At 44.0% G+C, this 26,955-nt stretch overlaps 1 protein-coding gene across 2 annotated transcripts in view; it reads left to right on the top strand.

The window, feature by feature from the left end:
- Positions 1 to 26,955, top strand: part of LOC109891537 (rho guanine nucleotide exchange factor 10-like protein) — a 148,098-nt gene that overhangs the window by 17,615 nt on the left and 103,528 nt on the right. For both annotated transcript variants that reach the window (XR_004210026.1, XM_031825094.1), the window contains exons 5-17: positions 1,818 to 1,928; positions 2,163 to 2,293; positions 4,110 to 4,218; positions 5,299 to 5,402; positions 5,811 to 5,888; positions 6,972 to 7,151; positions 8,130 to 8,246; positions 9,734 to 9,826; positions 10,541 to 10,711; positions 14,307 to 14,452; positions 15,223 to 15,389; positions 18,878 to 18,993; positions 23,438 to 23,565. Coding sequence is in view for 1 of the 2 variants with exons in the window: in XM_031825094.1 (XP_031680954.1) it covers positions 1,818 to 1,928; positions 2,163 to 2,293; positions 4,110 to 4,218; positions 5,299 to 5,402; positions 5,811 to 5,888; positions 6,972 to 7,151; positions 8,130 to 8,246; positions 9,734 to 9,826; positions 10,541 to 10,711; positions 14,307 to 14,452; positions 15,223 to 15,389; positions 18,878 to 18,993; positions 23,438 to 23,565 (1,651 nt within the window). In the remaining variant the exon portion in view is untranslated. The remainder of the gene's footprint in view (positions 1 to 1,817; positions 1,929 to 2,162; positions 2,294 to 4,109; positions 4,219 to 5,298; positions 5,403 to 5,810; positions 5,889 to 6,971; positions 7,152 to 8,129; positions 8,247 to 9,733; positions 9,827 to 10,540; positions 10,712 to 14,306; positions 14,453 to 15,222; positions 15,390 to 18,877; positions 18,994 to 23,437; positions 23,566 to 26,955) is intronic.

Here is a 26,955-nt window from a genome sequence, read left to right as displayed (position 1 = left end):
TATTTGTTGACATTGTTTTACAGTAAAAACTGTATTGGCCTGTAATCTTCTGTAACCTTCATGGAGGGCAACAGCTAATACATAGTCTCTCCCTCCTATCATTTGATTTACACATAGACATGTATTAAATTAATTCAGGATGAGAATCAATAGTGGACTATTAGTCTATTTCCACCAAGGGAAATTGCTCTTGGAATTTGACTCAGTCAGCAATGCTGACATTAGGCTTTTTGAAGGTGGTCCACTCAAAGACTGTATGGAGCCTGACTAATCCACACCTTTCTCCATTATTTCACCTTTCTCATTAGTTCTCTTTCACATATGTCCTTTACTGTTTTTGTCAATATTGTTTATAATGATAATTTTGGTGTTTTTTATCATGCATGGACAGTATGTCAAAATTGTAGTGGACCTCAATTTTCTGATACGCTACTGTGTTATTATTGTGACATAATTGGCATGAGTGGTTGTGTTTTCAATGTCTTAAATACTGGCACTTTTATGGGATTAATGAACTATTTCCTGTTAATAGCCAACAACCAATAGCACTATCGCTCTAGGACTAAAAGACTCCTTAACAGCTTCTACCCCCAAGCAATAAGACTGCTGAATAATTAGTAAAATGGCCACCAGACACTCCCCTAAATCTTGGGTCTTAATCCCAAGACTACCCTAATTCTATGATTTTACAAATTTGACTTTGAACACATTCATCAAAGACGAACTGAAGAAAGCAATGTTATACTGTGCTAAAAAGTTATTCAGCAAACCAAGATACAACCTGCCTGAGTTGTCGCCTTCTGGGATTGCTGGGGGAGCTTGAAGAAACACACCCAGGCTGTTTGAAACATTGAGAGTTCCCAGAGGACTGAGTCAGTTACTTTCCAGATCTACAGATAGTCAGGTTGGTGGCCAAGATACAGTTATTCCCTTTTCATTCAGTACACATTCTTCACAGAGAGTGTTGCTCAGTTAGTCACTATTGTAGTAGAATAACACTGTGTCTCTCTCTTGGATTGTGTCCCAGGTTATTTAGATCCTTAAAGCAATGTCGGCTAATCCATGTCAGAATCTACATCTCTCATCAGATTCATTGAATCCAGGGATTGTTTGGGGCTTATAAAGAAACGTTCCAGACAAATCACAATTTAAAAGCAAATCAATAAATCCCCTAAACTAAATTAGACTGAAACACTCTCAAAGCAGTTAATGACTAATTCTGCGGACTGTGGAGATAGATAGGTTCGATCCATTACAAACAAGGTGGATCATGCTGCCACAATTCCACAGCACAATCCCACACTCTTAAAACCTCAAAAGCTTCTTCGGCTGCCCCCATAGGATAACACTTTGAAGAACACTTTTTAGCTGCAGGTAGAACCTTTTTGGTTCCATGTATAATCCATTCTACAGACGGTTCTACATGGAATCCAAAAGGGTTCTACCTTGAACTAAATAGAGTTCTCCTGTGGGGACAGCCGAAGAACTCTTTTGGAACCCTTTTTTCTAAGAGTGCACACCTAGCACACATAACAGCAACGCACAAGGCCTATCTCCCTTCTAAGTCACTGCTAATAAAATAATAGGTATTTGATGTTTGAGATGAATCAAAACTGATGCAAATACATTTGCATTAATATACATTTACAAAATATATGGAAATTATGGCATAATCAAATGCATGTATGGGGGCAAAATGCAATGTGCAATACTCTTGAAGTTTGGTTGCTTTGCCAAATTACCAGTGCGAGGCCCTCCTCTTGGCTCTATGGTTAGGGGTTGTGAATGTGAGTGGTCTTTACTGTCTTCCCCAGAAGATGTGACTGATGCTGAGGCTGAGGCTGAGGCTGATGCAGAGCCCCAGACAGGGATCCTAGAGGTGATCTATGATGACGTGCCCTGTGAGGGACCACTCTCTCCTGACGAAGGTGAGTTCTGGGGTAAGGGCCAGGGCTGGGGCCACTGAGTGCTTTTATTGTACCTTGTCTGGTACTGCACCATCAGATCAATGGACATCAGGCTTGGGTTAAAATGTATTTTCGTTCCTTTAAAAAAACTTGACTTGTGCTTGATTAAGCTTGAGGGTCTGCTGTCTAAAAATGCACTGTCAGTATTTGTGCTGTGTTGATGTCAGCACATCTCTGTCTGTGTGTGTGTGTCAGGGGACATGCTCTATGAGGATGTACACAGAGAAGATGGGCCCCAGGGTGCAGGCAATGATTGGAGCTCCAGTGAGTTTGAGAGCTACGAAGAGCAGTCTGATACCGAGAGCAAACTACCAACCCTCAGCAAGGTAGGAGAGATGGTATTCCATTTGTATATCTATGCCTGTCTGTTTGTCTGTCTCTCTGTCTATCTGTTTGCTTTTGTTCGTTTGTCTTAAATGCACAAGACATGACTCAAAGAGAATATTTCACCCAATGTTACTGCTCCCCACGCATGCTTTTTTATTCATGTGAGAAACTGGTGGGGCAAATACAAAGGACATGAAAAATGTATCAACCCTGTCTGTGTGGGTTGTATCTCGCTTTGTGGCCTGAGAATAAACAAGCTCCCTTGTCACTTGAAAGGCACCAATGCCAATGCCACTGTCTAGGTGCTGTATGTTATAACAGTTATATATAACATCTATGGTTATAACCATACAGTAGGTGACTGTAGCCTCTCTCTCCTCCACATGGGGGAAGTATTTACTCATTGACGTTGTGCTCTATTCTATTTGATCAGACTTGGTCCAGTCTCATCCCTGTTGTATGTCTGTAGGGAATATTTGCCTGAGCTGGTGCTATTGGTACATAGATGTGGAAAATATTTTCTCATATTTTTTGTATTGTAGACGCTGATACCACTTAATTTAATATTATCCTAATATCGTATGAAATTATATCCTCAGAACAATTGTTTGTTATGTTTGGGCATTAACGATGGATGCATTACTGTAATAAATATCACAGTAGGGGTGTGCCTCACACCTCCCCTCCTGCAAAACACTCCCTTCACCAAGATCAGTGCTATTAGTCTCGGCTGACATTACCCTATGACCAGCGCAGTGCTCTAAATTTCCGCTCTCCATACTTGTGATTAATCCTGTTGTTGCCTTGCTTGTTTTGCCTTGATCATTTCCCCTCCATTTTCCGCCGTCTCATCTTACTTCCTTCATCCCTGTGCCCTGTTGTGTGGTTTAATGCGACCTGCCCTGACATGCCTCACAGCCCACTGCTTTGACACCTTTCCCCGTACTGTAGCAGTACTCTCCTGACCTGCGTTGGCTGAGGGAGCGTTGTGCCAGGACCAAACGTGAAATAGTCATGAGGCTGGGTGACAAAAACAACTACAACACCAAGGTATATCATTGGCAGTAGGAGAACACAACATGACACCAAGGTATCTCAGCCTAGACGTAAAAACTACAGCACCCAGGAGGCTATGCAAGGATTAAAATGACCAAAGCCAAAATATGTATTCTGTAGTGTGATGTGCATTTTAACTGATTAGATATTCACATGATTAACTTTCTTTACCATCCCCCTTGTGTTTCTGTGCTCTCCTCCAGACTGTCACTCTCATGAGAGATTTGTCTCTTTTCTTCTAGTTTAGTATCAGTTTTGGGGACACATGAATAAGTAAAACACATTTGCATCAAACACGTTGCCAGTTGCTCCCAGTTGATAACCTAGTTTCTATCATTTAAAAATAGTGACATATTTTTTAAATACTGTCACCATGTGTGTATTCTGGGTCCGCAGGCTTTACATGACTCTGCAGTGCTTCAGCGATGCTCAGAGTGGGGTTTGTGGTTAGATGAACCACACTGTAGCCACACTGAGCACGACTCCACTACCTCCCCACAACTACAGCCCAGTCTGATACCATAATCTCACTATGATCTCCTCATAGACTTCCTGATTAGAGACCAACGGAGATGCGCAGATGTCTGCATTACTGGCTGGATGCATCTAGTGCTCTCTCTCTCTCTCTCTCTCTCTCTCTCTCTCTCTCTCTCTTTCTCTCTCTCTCTCCCCTTGTGGATTACTGTGCAGTGTTTCCTGGCTCCACTCTCCCTCTCCTCGTGGACTAACTCTTCTGGTTTCTTTGTCCTTTTGAACCAGGTTCATCAGCTAATGAAGGCCGCCAGGAGTGGGACCAAGGATGGACTGGACAAGACCAGAATAGCCTTTATGCGAAAAGTCTCCTTCCTGCACAAGAAGGACCACTCAGGTAATCGGAGAAAAAGTTATTCAAACCGACTGTTTGCCAAATGACTGTGTCAGATGAAAGTCTCCCTCTTACAGCGATATGTATGAATTTGTAGAGAAGTGAGAGTTCCTGTGGAAGATCGGAGTTCACATACATTTCAGTCGCCTCTTTTGAATTAAGCTGCGGTGAAGAAATTGTTTGATGCTAGCCGGGCCAAAAGTAATGTTAAGGCAGATAGAGGAGAAAGCTTCCCATTGCTTTTCCAATCCCAGCTTTAAAATAGAAAAAGACTCATGGAAAAATGATCTAAACAATGTAAGATAGTTCAAACAAAACAGCCGGGATATGTCGAACTGGCTCGCTCCCATTAAAGACAGATGTTGTGGCCAACTGAAGGTTTTGATGTGTAGGAGAGCAATGGGCAGAAAATCTCACGTGACAGAGGCTGCACCCCAGGAAGCCTCGTTGCACAATGGAACCAGATTCCCACCCATTAATGGAGTATTGAGCAGCTCTAGAAGCCACAGATAACAGAGCCACGACTCAAACAAATCTTCAAACAACCAAACAGGCCAGTGGTTCTATTTTTAGCTGTTGATCAGGGGGAATCTGTGCAGCATTTTATATTTCTGATACTGAGACACTGTTATTGTTCCAAAATCATTCATTGGAATGGTGCTGGCTGGCGAAAAGCAGTTTTAGTATCTGTGTCTGTATGGTTGCAGGGAAGTTGGGAATTTTTTAAGTGCTTTTTGAAGACATTCGTACTCAAGCTGAGAAGTCAGAGTGTTTGAACATGTTTTTGAAGACGTACTGTCTGTTCGCCTCTTTACTTCTACTGAGATACAGTATTGTTTAAAATGTATTTTTCTTGCAGAGTGCTAATCTCTTCATGTTTTAGAGGTAATACATTAGAGTGACTCCAGTTGAGATATGAAAGCTTTAAATGTGCCTCTGTGTGTGTGTGTGTGTGTGTGTGTGTGTGTGTGTGTGTGTGTGTGTGTGTGTGTGTGTGTGTGTGTGTGTGTGTGTGTGTGTGTGTGTGTGTGTGTGTATGTGTGTGTGTGTGTGTGTGTGTGTGTGTGTTGTGCCCCTGTGCAGAGGATGTGGAGGATGACGCAGGGTACCTGGATGTGGCTGTGTCAGATGTGAAACATCCTCCTGTACAGCTGAGCCCTATGCCTGAGGGACTGAGCAGCCAGCAGGTCTGTATGTGTGTATAACATATGTTTGTTTGTCTCTGTGTGTGTGTGTGTGTCTGTCAGAAGATTCTGTGAATCTCTAAGGTAATGTTATATGCATGCAATGATGCAAACATTATTTTTCTATTGCCAACACTGACTCGGTAGTACGTTTGGGAGGAATATGTCTGCTACAGTTAAGTATAGCGCTACTCATTTCAAGCGAAACCTCAAGGTAAATCCAGGCCTCATTCATACAAGGCTACTCCACCCGAACTCTCTTACCAAATTACAATCACACACATGCATAGTACTATCAAACAACCTGTCACACACAGTATGGCATACAATCAACTCCCATCATGCCCTTTTCTGTGTGTGACCTTTGATCTTCGACCTGTATGTTTGCTGATTGGCCTCTTCTGTCCTCAGGTGGTCAGACGTCACATCCTGGGCTCCATCATTCAGAGTGAGCGCAGTTATCTTGAATCCCTCAGGAGAATCCTTGAGGTAAGTCCTTTTTCCCCTGCCCCACCCCTCCACTCCACCCTACCCTTACTCTGACAGATGTAATACGTTAATCTTTTCAGCATTTAAGAATGAGGCTGAAAGGGAAACCGGAGATATTTATCAAATAACCAGGCTTGTCACGCATAAATAATCATGATTAAATAGATTTCTTTTACATCTGTGGTGCCCCGCTGATGCTAATAAAGAGATTCTCTCTCTGTCAGGTTTTCACAGAATCACAGCATGGGTTTCACTCTTATTTCTGTTGTCTTTCTTTTTCTGTGGCAGAGAGAGAATCATTCGTTATCTCTCCTATCAGATGAAGAGTGACACACCTGCTGAAATGGGATCAGGTGTGATCAATGAGAGGGTTATGCTCTGGAAAATATTTTCTGTGAACATATGATGTATTACCTTTGTTGTGGCATGTTTGATAATTTGGGTTGTTTAGCCTTTTTTGTGGTTTTGCGTACCATTGAAGTCCAAACTCACTGATAAAGGAAAGATTTTTAAAAAGCCAAGAGCGCAATTATTAGGCATTAAGAACTGCGACCTCAGTCCTGTAATATCAGAAATTGCCTGTGTTATTCCCCATGTCCATATTCCACTTGTCGATAATTCATTTGCTGTGGAGGATTTGTGGTTGGGCAGGGGAGGCTCGTAAAACAACAATAGCAGCACTAGTCTGTCATCTATTGTTGTTTCCAAACATTGACTTTCATTGCTTTCACTTTCATTTTCTGCTGACTGCATCTGGCAGTTTCTGATTGTACAGGCTACATTAGCCATGACTCTCATCTTAAAAGACACTGCAGTCACACGTTTTACATAGTTGACTAGTTTGATACTCTACAGCATCTTGACTAATTGCAATTACTTATAAGATTGTTACTAACTGACGATTCCATCAATGTACCTTTCATTAAGGGTCCAAGGCACACGTGATGGTGCTGTTGTATCTGTTGAGAGATGTTGCTGTTGATGTCATGCTTTTTATGATCAGGACCTACTTGTGTGTTTTATGTCGTTCTCCACCGTAAAGCACACCTAATCCAAGTTAACCTGGGTATACTATTTCCCCAGGAGTACCAGAGCCCATTGCTGGAGGCGAACCCACGCATCCTGAGCCCACGGAAGATCCAGCCTGTATTTTACCGCCTACGGGAGATCACTCAGTGTCACTCCATGTTCCAGATCGCACTGGCGTCACGTGTGGCTGAGTGGGACAGCAGTGAGAAGATTGGGGACCTATTTGTGGCCTCGGTTAGTGTGTGTGTGTGTTGTGTGTTGTGCGTGTGTGCGTGTGTGCGTGCGTGTGTGTGTGTGTGTGTGTGTGTGTGTGCATGAGAGAGTGTGTCAGTTTTCCCATAGGGCATTAGAAGACAATTTCCACAGACACAGTTATAATGAGCTGCACTTAAAATTGAGCAAACATCACTAACTTCAAACATGGAGACCATTACAGCTGAGATGAATATCTCTTCTGCAGCAAATACACTCTGAATATGTGTGCTTAAAGCATTGGCACAGGACAATTGGACTAATGTATGAGTGTGCTGCTGTGACCCTCTGCAACGTGGTCATCCATAAGGGTTGCTGATTATTTACCTATGAAAGATGCCATTCTGCCCTCCTTCTGGTCTTGTTTATTGTAGGCTGGGGGTTGGGACTAAACACTCCTCATTCATTTCTCTTTTTCACCTGCCATTGGATTGTTTACCCAGCTGTTAATGTTTTATGCTATTAGTTGGTCTCATACTATCTGTGTGTTGTTTGTGGCTGGCTTGCAGAGAAGATGAAGGAGAGGGTTCATGGTTCTGTGAGACTGACTAATTTCCCAGCTACTGCTTCTCCAGCTACTGCTGCCGTCAGCAGCCTGCTTTGTGTTTAATCAAATGAGAGCGAATGACTGTGTGCCGCCGCAGCAGGATTGTGGATTGTGAAGGGTGTTTGTTGGTCTCCTGGATGGTAAACAGGTCAGGGTCTTAAATACCACACTTAAATGGCAATTTTCTACCCTTTTCTTCCCTTCCATTCCATGAATATGATTGTTAGATGTGCTGCGGAGCTACTGACTTTCAAGGGACTTAATGTTGTCAGATGCTTTAACAAATAAATGACCAAGCATGACTAGTTCCTGAATGAACTTGTTCCATGAAAAATCCAACAGATTCCTGATGTGAAATCCAAGGATTGTTTCTCTTGCGTTTCCCATAACCCCACCTTTCTGTGTTTTTACAGTTTTCTAAGTCGATGGTGCTAGATGTTTACAGCGACTATGTCAATAACTTCACCAATGCCATGGCCCTCATAAAAAAGGCATGCATGTCCAAACCAGCTTTCCTGGAATTCTTAAAGGTGAGTCACAAAGTAGAACCGTCCATGTTTTTCTCTCTATTGTTCTTTAAATACACTCTAAACCACGTCACTGTCGACCTTCTTCTACTATTTAATTTGGCCCTCATACTACAATTCTACTGGTGTCTTAATACTTGGTTAACCCATCAGAGTCTGAGCCCTGTCTAAACCAGGGGGGGGGGGGGGTCTACTAAGCTATACAGAATTGTTTTAAGAAGGTCATACCAAGGATAATTTAGCTATTTGATTTTGAATTTTAAGACCCCTTGAAGTGAAAATGAACAATTATTTGATGAACAATTATTTCTGGCCTTACTGCTATTAGCCCATACAAACACATTGAATAACAGATTCACTACATGGAACAACAGATAGTTTAAAAAACATATCAAAAGGAAGTTTGTTCTGAATTGTCTCTCCTTTATTTGAGAGATATAATAAATATGTATATATTTTTTGAACATGTATTTAACCCCATATTTTTGGCATTAAACAAACTCCATATATACTTCCATACATGTTTTCAACTGGTACCGACGGACCTTCCGACGAGCCTTGTGAAGCCTGATCATGTAAATGTTCATCAGAGTCTCACCTTTGCACAGAGGGGTCAAATTAGTGTGAGGGGTCACATCCGGTTCGGATGCTACAGACAGAAGTTGGCAGATCGGCTGTACTGACTTCAGACCAGTCTCCTGATACTTGTGGAGGTTGTAGAGCCTCTTTCCATAGAGGGATTTTTATGGGGATTTTTTTATTATGCTAATTAGATTTCCGTGCATAAAAGTGTAGTTGCTTTATTCAAATATTTTCAAGCTGGCCTGGTTGTGCTTACTTGTTGCAATACACTGCACTAATCATAGAGAATATTTATATTGCACCAATTAGCAACTCTCACAACTCTCCCTGCCCCCCCACAAAAAAAAGTATAAAACATACAGTATATTTAAGGAACTCAGGAACTTCAACTTACTCTTGAAAGTTGTAATAGTAGAATAGACAAGATGCAATTTCAACATTTTGTAGTAATGTTCAAGTGGCTCAAATTTCACATAAATACACATTAGACATTGCAAAATGTATAGAATTGCAAGAAAGGTCCCTTTAAAACTGCAAAAACAATTCTGCACCCCATGACAAAATGTGTACAATTGCAGGAAATAAGCTTTAAAACTGCAACATTTTCTCTCCACCATGTGGGGTGTGAACAGTTTGTTTCATGAACAGTGCTTGTGCCAATAGAAATAGATGTGGCATGTGAACACATCCACTTCCCAAATCTCTAATGACCAGCACGTCCACCAGATTCTGTTTCTCCACACCTTACTAACCTAAACCCACTCCTACTCCCACACTCATGCACTCTCCATATCTTGTCCTCTGAATAAGAGGTGCCTAGAGGGGTCTTTCTCTCTGTGTTTTGGCTTATCTCCTGACTTTACTATAGTATGCTGTTTATCTAAAGCGTCTTATCCTGTGTTGTGTAGATGAAACAGGCGTCCAGTGTTGACCGGATCACCCTGTACGGCCTCATGGTGAAGCCCATCCAACGCTTTCCCCAGTTCATCCTTTTACTGCAGGTATGTGTCTTTACCAGCACCTTCACTGCTAACATTGACAAGATAATGTCACATTAGAAAATGAACAGGTAAACAATCTGAGATTAACACCACACAGTGTTTTATGGACCTGATCAAGAGATTGACACATGTGATGATACGTTGAGCCATTGAAAACTGCTAAATACATGAGATACGGTATAACACCATGCATGGTTCTACCTATCCAGTCTAACCATATAAGCTTTTCATGCAGTAGGCTTCTTTGTCTTCCTTTACTTTTCCTGTCTCAACATTGTGTGTGGAAAGATTTTGCGTACTGGAACTGCAGTACCTCATTCTATCCATAAGTAGGGGTTGATTATCCATGACATCAAAAGATAAGTTATGAATGGAAATGAGGCATTTTCCTCTTGCCTTAAATCATATATTATACAGGGAACTAAACTCAAAGCACTGAAACTCTTTTGGGACTCACACACAGAATATAAGGTCTTATTTATGCAGGTCCACAATCACACACAGTTGCAGGTAAGCCAGACACACACATAGATCTGGGATGAAACTCAATAAATACTTGGATTTTGTAAAATAAATATAAAAATGAGAACAATGTGCTTACAAGGCTCTGGGCCGTAAAAACACGGAAAACAATGTGCACACATGCTTACACACAAACCAACACCTCTTCACTTTATTTAGTGTTTGTTTCTCTCTTCACTGTTTCTCTGTCAGGACATGCTGAAGAACACACCTAAGGGTCACGTAGACTGCCTGCCTCTGCAGCTGGCTCTGACTGAACTAGAAATGTTGGCCGAGAAGCTGAATGAACAGAAGCGTGTGGCCGACCAAATAGCTGAGACTCAGCAGCTAGCACGCAGTGTCAGCGACCGCTCGCTCAGCAAGGTGACAGAAACACTGCAATACACATGTACGCAAGCACATACACGCACACGCAGCCCCCGACACAAGCACACACCGACACACACAAACCGACACATAGACACTGACACATACACACGCACGCACACAGAGTAATCAACCTGCTTACCGTGTGGCTCAACCCCAGAGCCCTTCCTCTACCTCCTCTGTGTTATCAGCATGAGCCAACCACCTATGCATTAGCATATATAGCCACCACTTACATTACATTCCCAAACATTAGTCTAGGAAAGTATTTTCATTCAGAAAAATCATTGCCCAGATATTATGTCCATTATGGCCCCTGAACAGTGTCTAAACACCACGGCAGGGGCATTTCTTCTCCATTACCACACTGGAATTACAGTCCAGACGCTGCAAATCTGAACAAATGCATTTTTGAATAAGAGGAATTAAGGGGTAAATGAGACATTTAATTGGAAGCTATATCTCCCCATTTCTCCTTGTCCTTCTCCCTATCATTCCCCCCCTCCTTTCCTTCTGCTATTCTTTTCTTCCCTCTCTCCCTCTTCCTCCCTTTCTTGTCCCCACCTGGAGGCCGTCATCTCCCTCTCTCCCTCTCCCTCCCTCTGTGCCTCCCTCTCTCTTTCTATTGGTCCATGGTGGTGAATTTTCCAGAGTCCTGAGATGAGCTGATTCGGCCAATCTCGTCAGCTCTACACAGAATTCCATTTACTGCGGTGAGACTGCAGAATTTCAATAGGAAGCAGTTCTCTTCCATTATCCCATAACCATCCAATGAAATATTAATTATTTGTCACTAAGTAATATACTAAGTATCTAAGTCAGTGGAATATGGGAGATAACACTGTGAGTGGGAACAGGCTGAGGTTTCCGTTTCACTCTATATCTCAGACACACACTCACACAAAACAGTCACACATGCACACACACTGTTGACACTTTGGACTTTTCAGAGGGCCCGTCCATGATTTACGTCTCTCTGCCTCTGGAGGGTGCTGTAGTTCTGTGATCATAGAAGACAGGCTACTGTTTTACTAATGACTCATTTCCCAAGCCATCGGAACAAAAGCCAAGCACAGCTACTGATTCTCCACAGATATAACAATCCATTTTGTGAGATGTGATGGGATGTAGAGCACTGTGCATTGAAAAATGGACAAAACACAGATTATTATTCTTATTATTCATAAAAATGGTGTTTCTATCGAACAAACAGAAACATCAGAATGGGACACTATCTGAGCTGCATATTTGTACTCTACCGTCAGTTCAGTCTTTTGTTTTACTGTAGTTGTAATGACTCTTTTTTTCCCAGAAGATTGTTTTAGAATACATAAAACTGACTGTATTGATTCAGCTGGACATAAAAAATGACTGAACCAAGTAATGCTTTCTATTAGATTACCCTTGCCATATGTACCTTAGGAAAAGTATGTATTGTGTGTTCTCACATACTGCAGTATACAAAGACATTTCTTTGGATATTTCCATGTGTCTGTGTATGTGTGTATATAGTGGCGATTTTAGCATGTAAATCTTGGTGGGGCAAAGAAAAAACAACACTAAACAATACATTAATTGCTCTACAACGGTGCCAACAAACTGTTCGGGCCTACATAAAGCTGTCCCAACAGCAGTGTCCCAACAGCAGTCTCCCAACAAGCAGTCCCAACACCTTACCACTGCTATACCTGGCTATCAGCGGAGCCTTGTCTGGCAGCGAAACAGTTCATTCAGCTTCATTTACTGCCTTTAAAAAAAACAGCACTGATATGGCTGACTTGCTTAAACAAATGTGGTTTCTACTGACATCTGAGATGTACAAACTATGGCATAAGGGGACGATAAGAAGCAATCCGTAATTTCGATTAAGACATTAATGAGCGAGCTAGGATGGACGTAGTCAATATAACTATTTGCTCAGCACTTCTGAAATGTACAGCGACAGAATTCAGAACATGGGCCGTTCTTACAGTATTCTCCCTGTACACCAAGTCGGGACCACAGGATAAATAAAGGGGGCATATAAGCAGACAATGAAAGCTCTAACAATTTTCAAGGACTACATTTCTCTAAAATGTGCTACATGTGCACCACCAAGTCAGAACAGTAGGTGAAATGATGAGCCAAAAAGGGACCAAATGATTGAGGCACATGGACTACTAACAGCTTACTACACAACATACACTTAGTATTACTTTCTTAGCTACAGTATACAGTACATATCTCCCTGGCATATTACATAATTTATGCAGCAGCATGCAATACATTTTTGGACTCACCTTGTTGTGCCTTGCTCACTTGAACAGGAAGGTGGCGCGGCGGTCCTTCGAGGGAAAATTTTGTCATCAAAGTCTGGCATTCTCTGGATTTATGGTGCTGGTGAAGTTCTGAATACAAAAAACAAGTTTGAGTCATGACGTCAGTGATCTTCAGGTCGGAGCTCTAGAAAGACCTGAGTTCCCAACTTGCAATTCCGAGTTAGATGACCGTTCAAAACCTATTTTCCCAGTCGGACCTCGTTTTTTTTCAGATTTCCCAGTTACGAGAAGTCATGCTGGATTGTTTATCCGTTTAAGCTAGGAAAAGAGACCCTTAAACCCAGACCACACACCCACTCCACTGAATAGCAGGCTAGTGATTGCTTGCTTGCAGTTAACCACTGATTCTTTCCAAACCACTCATTGTTGAATTTGGGATTTCCAACTTGTTGTTTAATGTTTATGTCCATTGAGCACCGATACATTTTATCTATCATTTCTCTGAATTTTTTATCTTCATATGACAAGGATTGAAAAGGATTTGCCGATAGATTGTCGACTTGATTCATGATGATGACTGCTAGCCTGCTAAGATTTTGAAAGTATGATGTTGACGTGATCAGTCCAAAGCTACTGTAGATATACCGTGATTTGATGTAATTGTATCTGTGACCAATGACTGAGCCTTCTTGGATGGGCGTTGCTAACGTAACTCTATGGCAGCACCCAAGTGGCTAGAATTTTGGAGCTCTACCTTTGAATTTTGGAATGACGTAGTGTCCCCATGTGTGACAGAACACTGAGCCAATCACGGTGCAACCAGAGAACATTACCAACCCCTACGCTCCATATTTTCTGCTGGCTGCCCCTCCAACACAGAAAGCACTGAGCTAGGCTGAAACACCTGCATTTTAGAGCTCCCTTACTCAAGAAATCAAAAAAGAGACAATGTTTGTATTCTGCTTTATTATTAATTTTAAGTCAATCATTTATACATTCTTTTTTTTTTACAATATTTGTATACTGATATGTGACACGTATTAATGCCAAAATCACATGCAAAACAGGCACACACAAAAAAAACAGGTGGGGCTCAAAACACCTGCCCTGACTGACAGGTCGCCACTGTGTGTGTGTCTTAGTATGTGAATGTGTTCTGTGTGCCCTGACTGGACAAATCTCCTTTGATCTGACACTGATCCCCAACGAGACACTCACTTAACCAGTCTTTAGTCTGCCTGCTGTACTCCTTAGCAATTGAACTGAAACCCTGGAGAATTTGCCATTTGTGATGTGCCTTTTGAGACAGTGTCCTGATTGCTCTGCCCCTTTAGCAACTGAACTCAGACCAGGGGTCGCTGGTGCTTTGTGAGACACTGATTGAGACGGTGTATGGGGAGCGAGGCCAGGTCCTGAAGTCTAAGGAGCGCAAAGTCTTCCTCTTCAACGATATCCTCATCTGTGCCAACATCAACGTCAAGTAAGTGGTGTCTCTGTAGAGTAGAGTGAGTTCTGCTAAACAGCTCTACAGTCTGAATACACAAACACCTTCCCAGCTCCACAGCAGCAGCACCACAAGGCTCAGCCTACAAAGCTTTACAGGGATATATTTAGGCAAACTGCATAGCAAAGAGTAATAGCTAATAGGCGTTCTCTAGCACTATCTGGAGGAACAGGAGCTTTATCAGCTTTAAACAAACTGCAGGCAGCTTAACTAGAGCAACAGGAGTCCTAGATCACTGACATAAAATATTTCTTGGTCCCTCTACAATTTATCCTCTATGACAGCACCATTGTTCACATCGTCTCAGAGCTAAAGGTAAACAGCAAATATTTTCCTCCATTTACAAAGCTCCTGTTTGAGACGTTCATACCTCAAAGCTTTCTTGTTCAGCCTTCAAAGTAGTTATCACCCCATGTTTCGTTCAATTTGATTCCCCCGAAGTTGACTTTGCCTGCCCTCTAGAATCTTGACAAAGTGATCACAACGTTGATTGTATGCGTGATTACAGGAATATATGAATATGAAATTAATTCTGCTCATAGCCGGGGGACCCGCTTTCTGCCGTGAACACAGCTGATCAGACGGATTCTAATTCAGCTCCTCAGCTCTTTATGTGACAATATAAGGAGCTATACCTCAGTTATCCTCCTGTTGGTGGTTTGGGATTAGTGCTGCTGTTAGGAAGAGAGGGATGCTGGGAGAAACGTTGACTTGTTTGCTTGTTTTCTTCTCTTTTCAACCACCAGGGGGCCCCTTGATATCAGCAGCCTAGTCCCTGTTGGTCCTAAGTACACCGTGAAGTGGAGTGCCCCCCTGCTGCAGGTCCAGGTAGTGGAGGTGGGTCAGGAGGCCTCCCAGGAGACCCTGTTCCAACTTGGCGGTGCCAAGCACCCTGGCAGTGCCTGTCCCCCAGGTTGGTAAACCTACTGAGTCATCCATCCATCGCCTCTCTATCCCTGTAGTCCAGCTAATCTCATCATTTGGCCAGACTCCTAGTCTCAGCCGCATGGTCTGACTCAGCACAGCCCTCTAATCTGTTTGCTACTGTGAACTATCCCAGTGAATTCTGGTGATGCAGCGCTGTCACTCTGATTGAGGATGTGTTTGTGAAAAGAATAGCGATGATGGTCACTTGGTTCCATTTGCCTGGGCTGTTTTTATCTGTGAGAGTTACAGTGGGAAAACAGAGCTGCACCCTCCACAGTCTCATTTCACTCTCTGATAGACCACAAACATATCTGGAGTGGTGTCATCAATCTGCAGAGATTATTCCCTTCCTCTCAAGCTCCAATTAGAGAAGCTGCAGCACTAGATAGGAATCTAATGGTGAAACAGGTCTTTTTTCACCCCTCACAAAACTCTGTTGTGCGTACAGATTGGTGGAGAGATCCCTGATAAATGTGCTATGGGAAGAAGATACAAAGCCTTATCATGATGTAATGGAACGGCCTTTAAATATTAATGGCGCCTTTTACAGCAGTGTCTGACCATGTCACGCTCAGTGAACAGCAACAGTTTAACATGGATGCCAAGATTAGGTTTAGATTCTCTGAAGATTAAGCCTTAAAGTCTTAAAAGTTTACTGCAACACTGTGGGATGATTTAAGTTGACATTAAAGGGTCTATCACCTCCTTCTCTCGCTCTCTCCTCTCTCTCTCTCTCTCTCTCTCTCTCTCTCTCTCTGTCTCTCGCTCTCTCTCAATTCAATTTCAATTCAAGGGGCTTTATTGGCATGGGAAACCTATGTTTACATTACCAAAGCAAGTGAAATGGATAAATAAAAGTGAAATAAACAATCAAAAGTGAACAGTAAATATTACAATCCAAAAGAATAAAGACCTTTCAAATGTCGTATTATGTCTATATACAGTGTTGTAACGATGTGCAAATAGTTAAAGTAAAAAAAGTTAAATAAATAAACATAAGTACAGGTTCTATTTAAAATGCAGTGTTTGTTCTTCAGTGGTTGCCCTTTTCTTGTAGCAACAGATCACAAATCTTGCTGCTGTGATTGCAAACTGTGGTATTTCACCCAGTAGATATGGGAGTTTATCATAATTGGATTTGATTTTCTAATTCTTTGTGGGTCTGTGTAATCTGAGAGAAATATGTGTTTCTAATATGGTCATACATTGGTAGGGTCTAATTGTGTTGCTGTCCTGGGGCTCTGTGAGGTCTGTTTGTGTTTGTGAAAAGAGCCCCAGGACCAGCTTGCTTAGAGGACTCCTCTCCAGGGTCATTTCTCTGTAGGTGATTGCTTTGTTATGGAAGGTTTGGGAATCGCTTCCTTTTAGGTGGTTGTAGAATTTAACAGCTCTTTTGTGGATTTTGATAATTAGCGGGAATCGGGCTTATTCTGCTCTGCATGAATTATTTGGTGTTTGTCCCATCTTGTGAATTATCGGTTGGTGAGCGGACCCCAGACCTCACAACCATAAAGGGCAATGGGCTCTGTGACTGATTCAAGTATTTTTACTTTTTTGGAACACCATTATTTTTGTCTTACTGAGATTTACTGTCAGGGCCCAGGTCTGACAGAATCTGTGCGGCCTAAATCCCACAGCTTGGCGAGAAATGGGCTCATTTTTCATCTCCTGCAGGCCCTGATGGCCTTCCTTATTGATGGAGAAGGCTGGCCTTCTGGGAACTACAGGGATCTCTCAACTCTCTCTCTCTCTCTCTCTCTCTCTCTCTCTCTCTCTCTCCCTCCATTGTGCAGAGACACAGGTGGGTAACTGTTTTGTATCCCCACTGTCTGGTCTTGTGCCATCCCCATGTACCCACACACAGGCTTACCTTCTCCCTGCCACCATTACAGAGTTTTTTAAATTTTTATACTGATACTGACACGAGACTGTGATGCAAAGCAATGCTACACTGAATCTATGCTTCATCTACATGCAGTGAGCTGGTGTCCAGGTTTGGATGGGGATTACTCTATGGCTTTGGTACATATTTGATATATTGGGGATTTGGAAGCAGTGGCTGCTGTAAATTCCCTCAGGTTAGTTCCCAGAGCTGGATGCAGCACCAGCTGGACTATATGCTGAGGATGAAGATTTCTGCTGGCTGTTGTTACATGAAGCGGCTGCCTCTGGGAGGAAGGGCAGGGGCCCCTGTGGGCTCAGCCCTGCCTTGCTGCTTCGTGCCAGTGTGAATGACCGTGTCTGAGTGTGAAAACCAATCCCGCCACACCAACGGGATTACGCTGGATTACAACTCAGCACATTCACCTCTGGGGCTGGGGCCAACTCTAGGCAGGCGGGGACACAGCGGACCTGTGTGCCAGCGAATCCCAAAGCCCCACAGCTACAGGGAAGCCATTGTTTACAGAGACTCACGGCAGGCACACCTCTTTATATTCAGATGTGTCTGCTATTGATCGTGTCTCACAGATGTCAGATGTCTGTGCCCGTCTGTGTGAGAGATCCCATTAAATCAGTGAAGGCTGGTGGGAGTAGTTACAGGAGGATGGGCTCATTGTAATGGCTGGAATGGAATAAATGGAGCGGAGTTCAACGTAGTTTCCATATAGTTGCGTTTGATACCGTTCCATTTATTCCATTCCATCCATTACAATGAGCCTGTCCTCCTATAGCTCCGCTCGCCAGCCTCCTCTGCACTAAAGGCTTAAAGGTTACAAAGGCTCTCTTAAGAGAACAATGACTGCCTCTCTCCACTCTCTGACTATTTGTCGATACATCCACACAGCCACCCCCTGGCTTCACACAGCCACTAGATTCCCACAAAGGGCCATGCTTCAGTTACCTGCCTTGTACCAAGCCGGACTGCTACTTGATTATGTGGTTGTGATGACAGCACAGGACAACGCTACAGCTACATCTTGCTGCAACATTGAATTGTGTTGTGCTCCTGGAGCCTTGTGTAGAGATGTGGACCAGGGCATTAGGGAGGCTGGCAGTGAGAGGTAGAGCTATTGATTCCCTGAGGTTGGAGAGGTAGACTTTAAAGAGTGTGCTTCAAAATCGATTGGTGAATCTCACGTCTAATGAGACACCTGCATTCCTTTTGTTTGGGAAAAGGGCATCATATAGCTCCAAATGGCCTCTCTCTATCTGCTTTTTAGTTATACATTCAGACTCCCGACTTCATTCAGACTGTTCAACAAATAACGGTGGTGATCGATCCATCACACATTGAACTCCTTTCTCAGTGGAACCAGAGTTTCAAACAAGTGCAAGTTTTCTTTATCACTTACACTAGTTATTGTAGTTCAGGAAAGTCTCAAAATGCAGTTCCATTTGGGGATTGGTGTTTGACCTTGAGATGTTTCATGATGTCTTTAGGAGACAAGCATTGATGTGTGTGACATGTTAACTGGTGTAACCTGTTGATGTGTGCACTGTAGTGTGACAAGCTGTGTTGTGTGTTGACGACAGGGAAAGTGATCCTGGGTCCTCCACGGCTTTACCAGGAACTCCAGGACCTGCAGCACGACTTGTCTGTGGTGGAGGAGGTCACACTACTGGTGGGAACACTACAGGGGACATACCAGGTACACCCCAGCCCACTACTTACTATGTAACACCACCCCACTACTTACTATGTAACACCACCCCACTACTTACTATATAACACCACCCCACTACTTACTATATAACACCACCCCACTACTTAATATATAACACCACCCCACCCCACTAATTACTATGTAACACCACCCCACTACTTACAATATAACACCACCCCACTACTTACTATATAACACAAATCCATCCCACTACTTACTATATAACACCACCCCACTACTTACTATATAACATCACCCCGCCCCACTACTTAATATATAACACCAGCCCACTACTTACTATATTACACCACCCCACTACTTACTATATAACACCACCCCACTACTTACTATATAACACCACCGCACCCAACTACTTAATATATAACACCAACCGACTACTTACTATATCACACCACTCCACCCCACTATTTACTATATCCCAGCCAACCCCACTACTTACCATATAACACCACCCCACTACTTCCTATATAACCCCAGCCAACCCCACTACTTACTATATAACACCACTCCACCCAACTACTTACAATATAACACCACCCCACCCCACTACTTACAATATAACACCACCCCACCCCACTACTTACTATACAACACCACCCCACCCCACTACTTACAATATAACACCACCCCACTACTTACTATATAACACCACCCCACCCACTACTTACAATATAACACCACCCCACCCCACTACTTACTATATAACACCACCCCACCCACTACTTACAATATAACACCACCCCACCCACTACTTACAATATAACACCACCCCACCCCACTACTTACTATATAACACCACCCCACTCCACTACTTACTATATAACACCACTCCACCCCACTACTTACAATTTAACACCACCCCACTATTTACGATATAACACCAGCCCACCCATCTACTTACTATATAACCCCACCTCACTACTTACTATATAACCCCACCCCACCTCACCCCACTACTTACTATATAACACCACCCCACCCCACCCCACTACTTACTATATAACACCACTCCACGACTTACAATTTAACACCACCCCACTATTTACTATATAACACCAGCCCAATATTGACTCTATTAAACCAGCCCACCCATCTACTTACTATATAACACCACCCCACTATTTACTATATAACCCCACCTCACTACTTACTATATAACACCGGCCCAACCCACTACTTACTATATAACCCCACCTCACTACTTACTATATAACACCACCCCACTATTTACTATATAACCCCACCTCACTACTTACTATATAACACCGGCCAACACCACTACTTACTATGTAACACCAGCCCACCCCACTACTTACTATGTAACACAACCCAACAACTTACTATATAACATCACCCCACTATTTCCTATATAACACCACCCCACTACTTACTATATAACCCCACCTCACTACTTACTATATAACACCGGCCCAACCCACTACTTACTATATAACACCACCCCACCCCACCCCACTACTTACTATATAACACCACCCCACCCCACCCCACTACTTACTATATAACACCGGCCCAACCCACTACTTACTATATAACACCACCCCACCCCACCCCACTACTTACTATATAACACCGGCCCAACCCACTACTTACTATATAACACCACCCCACCCCACCCCACTACTTACTATATAACACCACCCCACCCCACCCCACTACTTACTATATAACACCACTCCACGACTTACAATTTAACACCACCCCACTATTTACTATATAACACCAGCCCAATATTGACTCTATTAAACCAGCCCACCCATCTACTTACTATATAACACCACCCCACTATTTACTATATAACCCCACCTCACTACTTACTATATAACACCGGCCCAACCCACTACTTACTATATAACACCAGCCCACCCCACTACTTACTATGTAACACAACCCAACAACTTACTATATAACATCACCCCACTATTTCCTATATAACACCACCCCACTACTTACTATATAATACCACCCCACTATTTACTATATAACCCCACCTCACTACTTACTATATAACACCAACCCAACCCACTACTTACTATATAACACCAGCCAACACCACTACTTACTATGTAACACCAGCCCACCCCACTACTTACTATGTAACACAACCCAACAACTTACTATATAACATCACCCCACTATTTCCTATATAACACCACCCCACTACTTACTATATAACACCAGCCCTCCCCACTACTTACTATATAACACCAGCCCTCCCCACTACTTACTATATAACACCAGCCCTCCCCACTACTTACTATATAACACCAGCCCTCCCCACTTCTTACTATATAACACCAGCCCACCCCACTTCTTACTATATAATACCAGCCCACTACTTACTATATAACACCAGCCCACCCCACTTCTTACTATATAATACCAGCCCACCCCACTTCTTACTATATGATATATCAAAAAAGAGAATCAGAGATGTGACAGATTTGAGGGCTATCTCCTGAAGACTGTAGTGCCTCTCTCTCCTGCAGTGAGCTCTGTTGTGTTCAAATCAGGGCACCTACCAGTAGCCACAATCACATTAACGCTACTGTACATAACACAGTCACAGTATACTCCAGCAATCACCAAAGAGCCTCTCAGTGGAAAGGTGGCCTTTTGGATCTCTATTTTTTTAAGGTGGAGTAAAATGGGCTTTACTCCATATTATTGATTTTCACACTCCACCCAGTTATAATAGAAATGTCCACCAAACAAATATAGGAAATACTTCCGCATGGCTCATTGACTTCATAAATTGATTTGATTCTTACAGTATGACTGGGGGGACTTAACTGTAAAAGTGGTGTAGGAAATGTAATGTGTATGACGTATTTGATGGTATAAAGTGCTTTGCCGTGGGATGATGAAAATGTCTATAAATCAAAGCAGTTTTATGAGGAAGGGGTGGAGGGTTCTTTTCATAGAGAGTGTAAGTGTAAGTAAACTCAGCAAAAAAAGAAACATCCTCTCACTGTCAATACAGTTTATTTTCAGCTGTGAGATGTTACCCCACTCTTCCACCAAGGCACCTGCAAGTTCCCGGACATTTCTGGGGGGAATGGACCTAGCCCTCACTCTCTGATTCAACAGGTCCCAGACGTGCTCAATGGGATTGAGATCCGGGCTCTTCGCTGGCCATGGCAGAACACTGACATTCCTGTCTTCCAGGAAATGACGCACAGAATGAGCAGTATGGCTGGTGGCATTGTCATGCTGGAGGGTCATGTCAGGATGAGCCTGCAGGAAGGGTACCACATGAGAGAGGAGGTTGTCTTCCCTGTAATACACAGCGTTAAGATTGCCTGCAATGACAACCAGCTCAGTCCGATGTTGCTGTGACACACCACCCCAGACCATGACGGACCTTCCACCTCCAAATCAATCCCGCTCCAGAGTACAGGCCTCGGTGTTACGCTCATTCCTTCGATGATAAACGCGAATCCAACCATCTCCCCTGGTGATACAAAATCGTGACTCGTCAGTGAAGAGCACTTTTTGCCAGTCCTGTCTGGTCCAGCGACAGTGGGTTTGTGCCCATAGGTGATGTTGTTGCTGGTGATGTCTGGTGAGGACCTGCCTTACAACAGGCCTACAAGCCCTCAGTCCAGCCTCTCTCAGCCTATTGCGGACAGTCTGAACACTGATGGAGGGATTGTGCGTTCCTGGTGTAAGTCAGGGAGTTGTTATTTCCAATCTGTACCTGTCCTGCAGGTGCGATGTTCGGATGTATCGATCCTGTGCAGGTGTTGTTACATGTGGTCTGCCACTGCAAAGAGGATCAGCTATCCTCCTGTCTCCCTGTAGCGCTGTCTTAAGCGTCTCACAGTACGGACATTGCAATTTATTGCCCTGGCCAAAACTGCAGTCCTCATGCTTCCTTGCAGCATGCCTAAGGCATGTTAACGCAGATGAGCAGGGACCCTGGACATCTTTCTTTTGGTGTTTTTCAGAGTCAGTAGAAAGGCCTCTTTAGTGTCCTAAGTTTTCATAACTGTGACCTTAATTGCCTACCGTCTGTAAGCTGTTAGTGTCTTAACGACCATTCCACAGATGCATGTTCATTAATTGTTTATGGTTCATTGAACAAGCATGGAAAACAGTGTTTAAACCCTTTACAATGAAGATATGTGAAGTTATTTGGATTTCTACAAATTATCTTTGAAAGACACGGTCCTGAAAAGGGGACATTTATTTTTTTGCTGAGTTTGTCAGTACTGTCCATAAATATAAAGGTGTGAGTGCAAGCATGAGATATGAATGTTAGCTTGTGAATGTACACAGAAGTGCATCATGTAGGAGTCGAAAGAAGAATATCGTGCACATGGGAGTATGTACTGTAGCTATATTTTCTTGTCACAGCAGAATGTTCTTGTGTGTTTGTGGATCATAGAACCTGAACACGACTGTGGCCCAGGACTGGTGTCTAGCTCTACAGAGACTCATTCGGATCAAGGAGGATCAACTTCAGAGTGCCAACAAGTGCCGCTTACGCCTGCAGGTGCTTGGGAGACCAGACAAGTGAGTATTACATCAATATTACTGGGCCTTGTGTTAAAGTCATACTGTAGTACCACCCAGTGTGTAGAATTCATCCATTATCTTCACACTTGTGTGATTTTACGATTTAAAGACGACAAATTGAACTGCAAGGGCTTGTTTTACACTGCCGTCTTGACTCCACAAAATGGGTTGCTGGAGAAATTGCCTCATCCATAACTCGGAAAACAGGCCATCACACTCAACACTAAAAGAGAATGGCCGGTGACAAACATTTTAATGTGCCTGGGCGCTAATGTTATGATGATGCAGGAGCCTGACGTTGCGTTCGCTTAACCTCACTGAGCACATTACCTGGCATTACGCTCAGCCAGTGTTAAAAGCCTGACACCATCTCTGCCACAGCTGGCTGGCAAATTAGAGGTGTGCACCGCAATTGGTCATTAACTGACCGTTCACATATTCACTTCCTTGAGAACGCAAATGGAATGGCAGCATTTGCCATGTTATTTTCATGGAGTTCCATTCATATTACAGGTATAGCCAGTATTGTGTGTTTTTCATTTGTTTTTTTTTTTAAAGCCATTGTAGTTCAGCTCAAGGACACACAGAAAGTGGTCTTTGACTGACAGTTAATTTTGTCATTTTTAGATATACTAAATCTAAAGGCTCCATAATGGGAGCTTCTATAATTCTCTCACTGTGATGAGTCTGAATGTGCTTATCGTAATGTGCTCAAGTGGCTATGGACTCAGCTGAGAGTAGAGGAGGAGGATAGAGAATGAAGACAGATTAGAGTGGGAGTCGTGCTGTGGCTGCTAGTGTGTGGAGGATGAGAGGGGGAGGAGGGGAGTATTATGAGCAGGGAGGGAAAGAGACCTTGATCCACCTCCACAACACGGGGCAAGGCAGGGTGACAGCAGTGAGGGCCTAAATGTACCCATCCAACCTAAAGTGACAGCTTGAGCAGCAGAGCACTGCAGATTGGTGCCCATCCCCCCCTCTCTGTGGCGCCACACTGGGCCTGCAGGGCCAAGCTGCTTTCTCGATGTTTGGTGGAGCCAGATGTCATGCATACAAGAAAGTCCCAGCATCCCCGTTGAGGAGTACCACATCCACTTGGTCCCATTGATAATGTCATGAGCAGCAGCATGGAGCAGGGAGGGAGACCCCCGTACCCCATCTCTGTGGGTTCTATCAGATAGTGTAACATTATTTGTTTGTAGCAGCCAACAGACAGGTTTCTACAATGTAAAGTGGGGGAAATGTTTTGAGCAAGTAGAGTACTATACAGACCTGGACTCCAGTGTAGAGTGTAGTGATGGTTATAGTATATTGTGAAGAGAGGCATGTGATAAAGTAATAAAGAGAGAGAGAGCTGAGCAGGGTCTGATAGCAGACTAATTGTTGCTGGAGGCTGGGTGGTTGCTTGGCCGGCAGGGCTGGCTGTTGAGGTGGCAGGGCCAGCAGAGTGCCTTAGGGCTTGTGTATGGTGGTGATTGGTGGGGGTTGGGGGGTTACAGTTGGCCCGGTGGGCGCCTCAGCCATTCTGACACAACCCAGGGTGCAATAGTGGCATATTGCAGGATAGAACAGAGGGTAGACTGGCCACACCTCTCTCTTTCTTTCTCTCTTTTTCTTTCTTTCTCTCTGTGTGTCTCTCTTGTTCTCGGCATCTTGCTCTCTGTGTCTCGCTCTCTGCATCCTTTCTGTCTTTTCTCTATTTTGTTCTCTCTTGTTTTCTCTCTATTCTCAATCTTGCACACACGTTGATATACAGTCTTGCTCTGTCTCTGTGAGAGTGGTGGAGGGAGAGTGGGTCCACAGCAGGGTCTCCCTTTACTGAGTCAGTCCCCTCCTGTCATCCTGGGAGAGTTCCCAAGCAAGCAGCCCATCACAGCCCCCATTCCCTCCATCCCTCCACACAGAGCAGGGACCTCCCTTCCCTCCATCCCTCCATGCAGAACGGGGACCTCCCTTCCCTCCATCCCTCCACGCAGAGCAGGGACCACCCTTCCCTCCATCCCTCCACGCAGAGCAGGGACCTCCCTTCCCTCCATCCCTCCACGCAGAACAGGGACCTCCCTTCCCTCCATCCCTCCACGCAGAGCAGGGACCTCCCTTCCCTCCATCCCTCCACGCAGAGCAGGGACCTCCCTTTCCTCCATCCCTCCATGCAGAGCGGGGATCTTCCTTCCCTCCATCCCTCCACGCAGAACGGGGACCTCCCTTCCCTCCATCCCTCAACGCAGAACGGGGATCTTCCTTCCCTCCATCCCTCCACGCAGAACGAGGATCTTCCATCCCTCCACGCAGAACGGGGACCTCCCTTCCCTCCATCCCTCCATGCAGAGCAGGGACCTCCCTTCCCTCCATCCCTCCACGCAGAGCAGGGACCTCCCTTTCCTCCATCCCTCCACGCAGAGCAGGGATCTTCCTTCCCTCCATCCCACCGCGCAGAGCAGGGATCTTCCTTCCCTCCATCCCTCCATCCATGCATGGCACGTGCATCATTCACTCACCTCGCAATGAGCAGCTAAGCTGTGACTTTCCCCGTCCAGCCAGTTCAGGTCTAGGCACACTGATGCTCCCACGGGACCTCTCAGTGTCTGTCCACTCTTTGTGCATTAATGTCACATGTGTGCCTCAGCAGTGACCAGCAGCCATACATCAGCCCGGGTCTGGGCTGTGGGCCGGGTCCTTGCTCCACTCTATTCCGCCATCATGCCCGTGCCTACTTCCCCGTGCTGCCTGTCTCCCAGCACATCTGCACTGTGCTTGTCAATCAGGCGGTGGGAGGACTCCAAGTCCGTTCTGATTAGCATGTTTGAGGCAGCGTGAGCGTCAAGTATATCTGATGAAGTGACCAGTTTCATTCTCATCTTTCTCCCCCTCTCCCTCCCCTCTTGCTTCATCTCTCTCTTTCCTCAGCAAATTGCTTCTTCTGTATTTAAGCAGTGAAGGGTATGAATTACATCTCTGTGTGAAAGCCCCACTTTTTCAACATGTCAAATAATTTGGAGATCTTACTCACATCTTTCTGTCCTTGTCTTTTCTCACGCTCTCACTCAGTCTGAGCAGGCAGGTATGACAGAAGCAGATTTGAGAGAGCGAGAGAGAGAGATACAAGTCACTGGGGATGTGTACTGCTGTTGTATCTTTTATCACTCAACCTGAAGCAAGTAGTATCTGTGTCCTTGTTTATTCATGTAGAACAGAGGAAAAACTAACATTTAAGACAAGTATTGCATAGAGACTGCAAGGATGAGTGTCAGCAGGAGTTGGTGAATGTAAAACTGTGTGCCATTGTTGAGAGGTAACATGGTAGCGCAATCACAGCTGCTGATCTCAGAGTGCTGAGCCACTACTGGAGGCCTATGACCTTTAAAAGTTCCACACTGAGCTCCCCCT

This window comes from Oncorhynchus kisutch, linkage group LG5 (assembly GCF_002021735.2).
Source record: "Oncorhynchus kisutch isolate 150728-3 linkage group LG5, Okis_V2, whole genome shotgun sequence".
Classification (NCBI taxonomy): Eukaryota; Metazoa; Chordata; class Actinopteri; order Salmoniformes; family Salmonidae; genus Oncorhynchus; species Oncorhynchus kisutch.
Note: the sequence above shows the minus strand (reverse complement) of the source record. Positions and strands in the feature narration are given on the sequence as shown.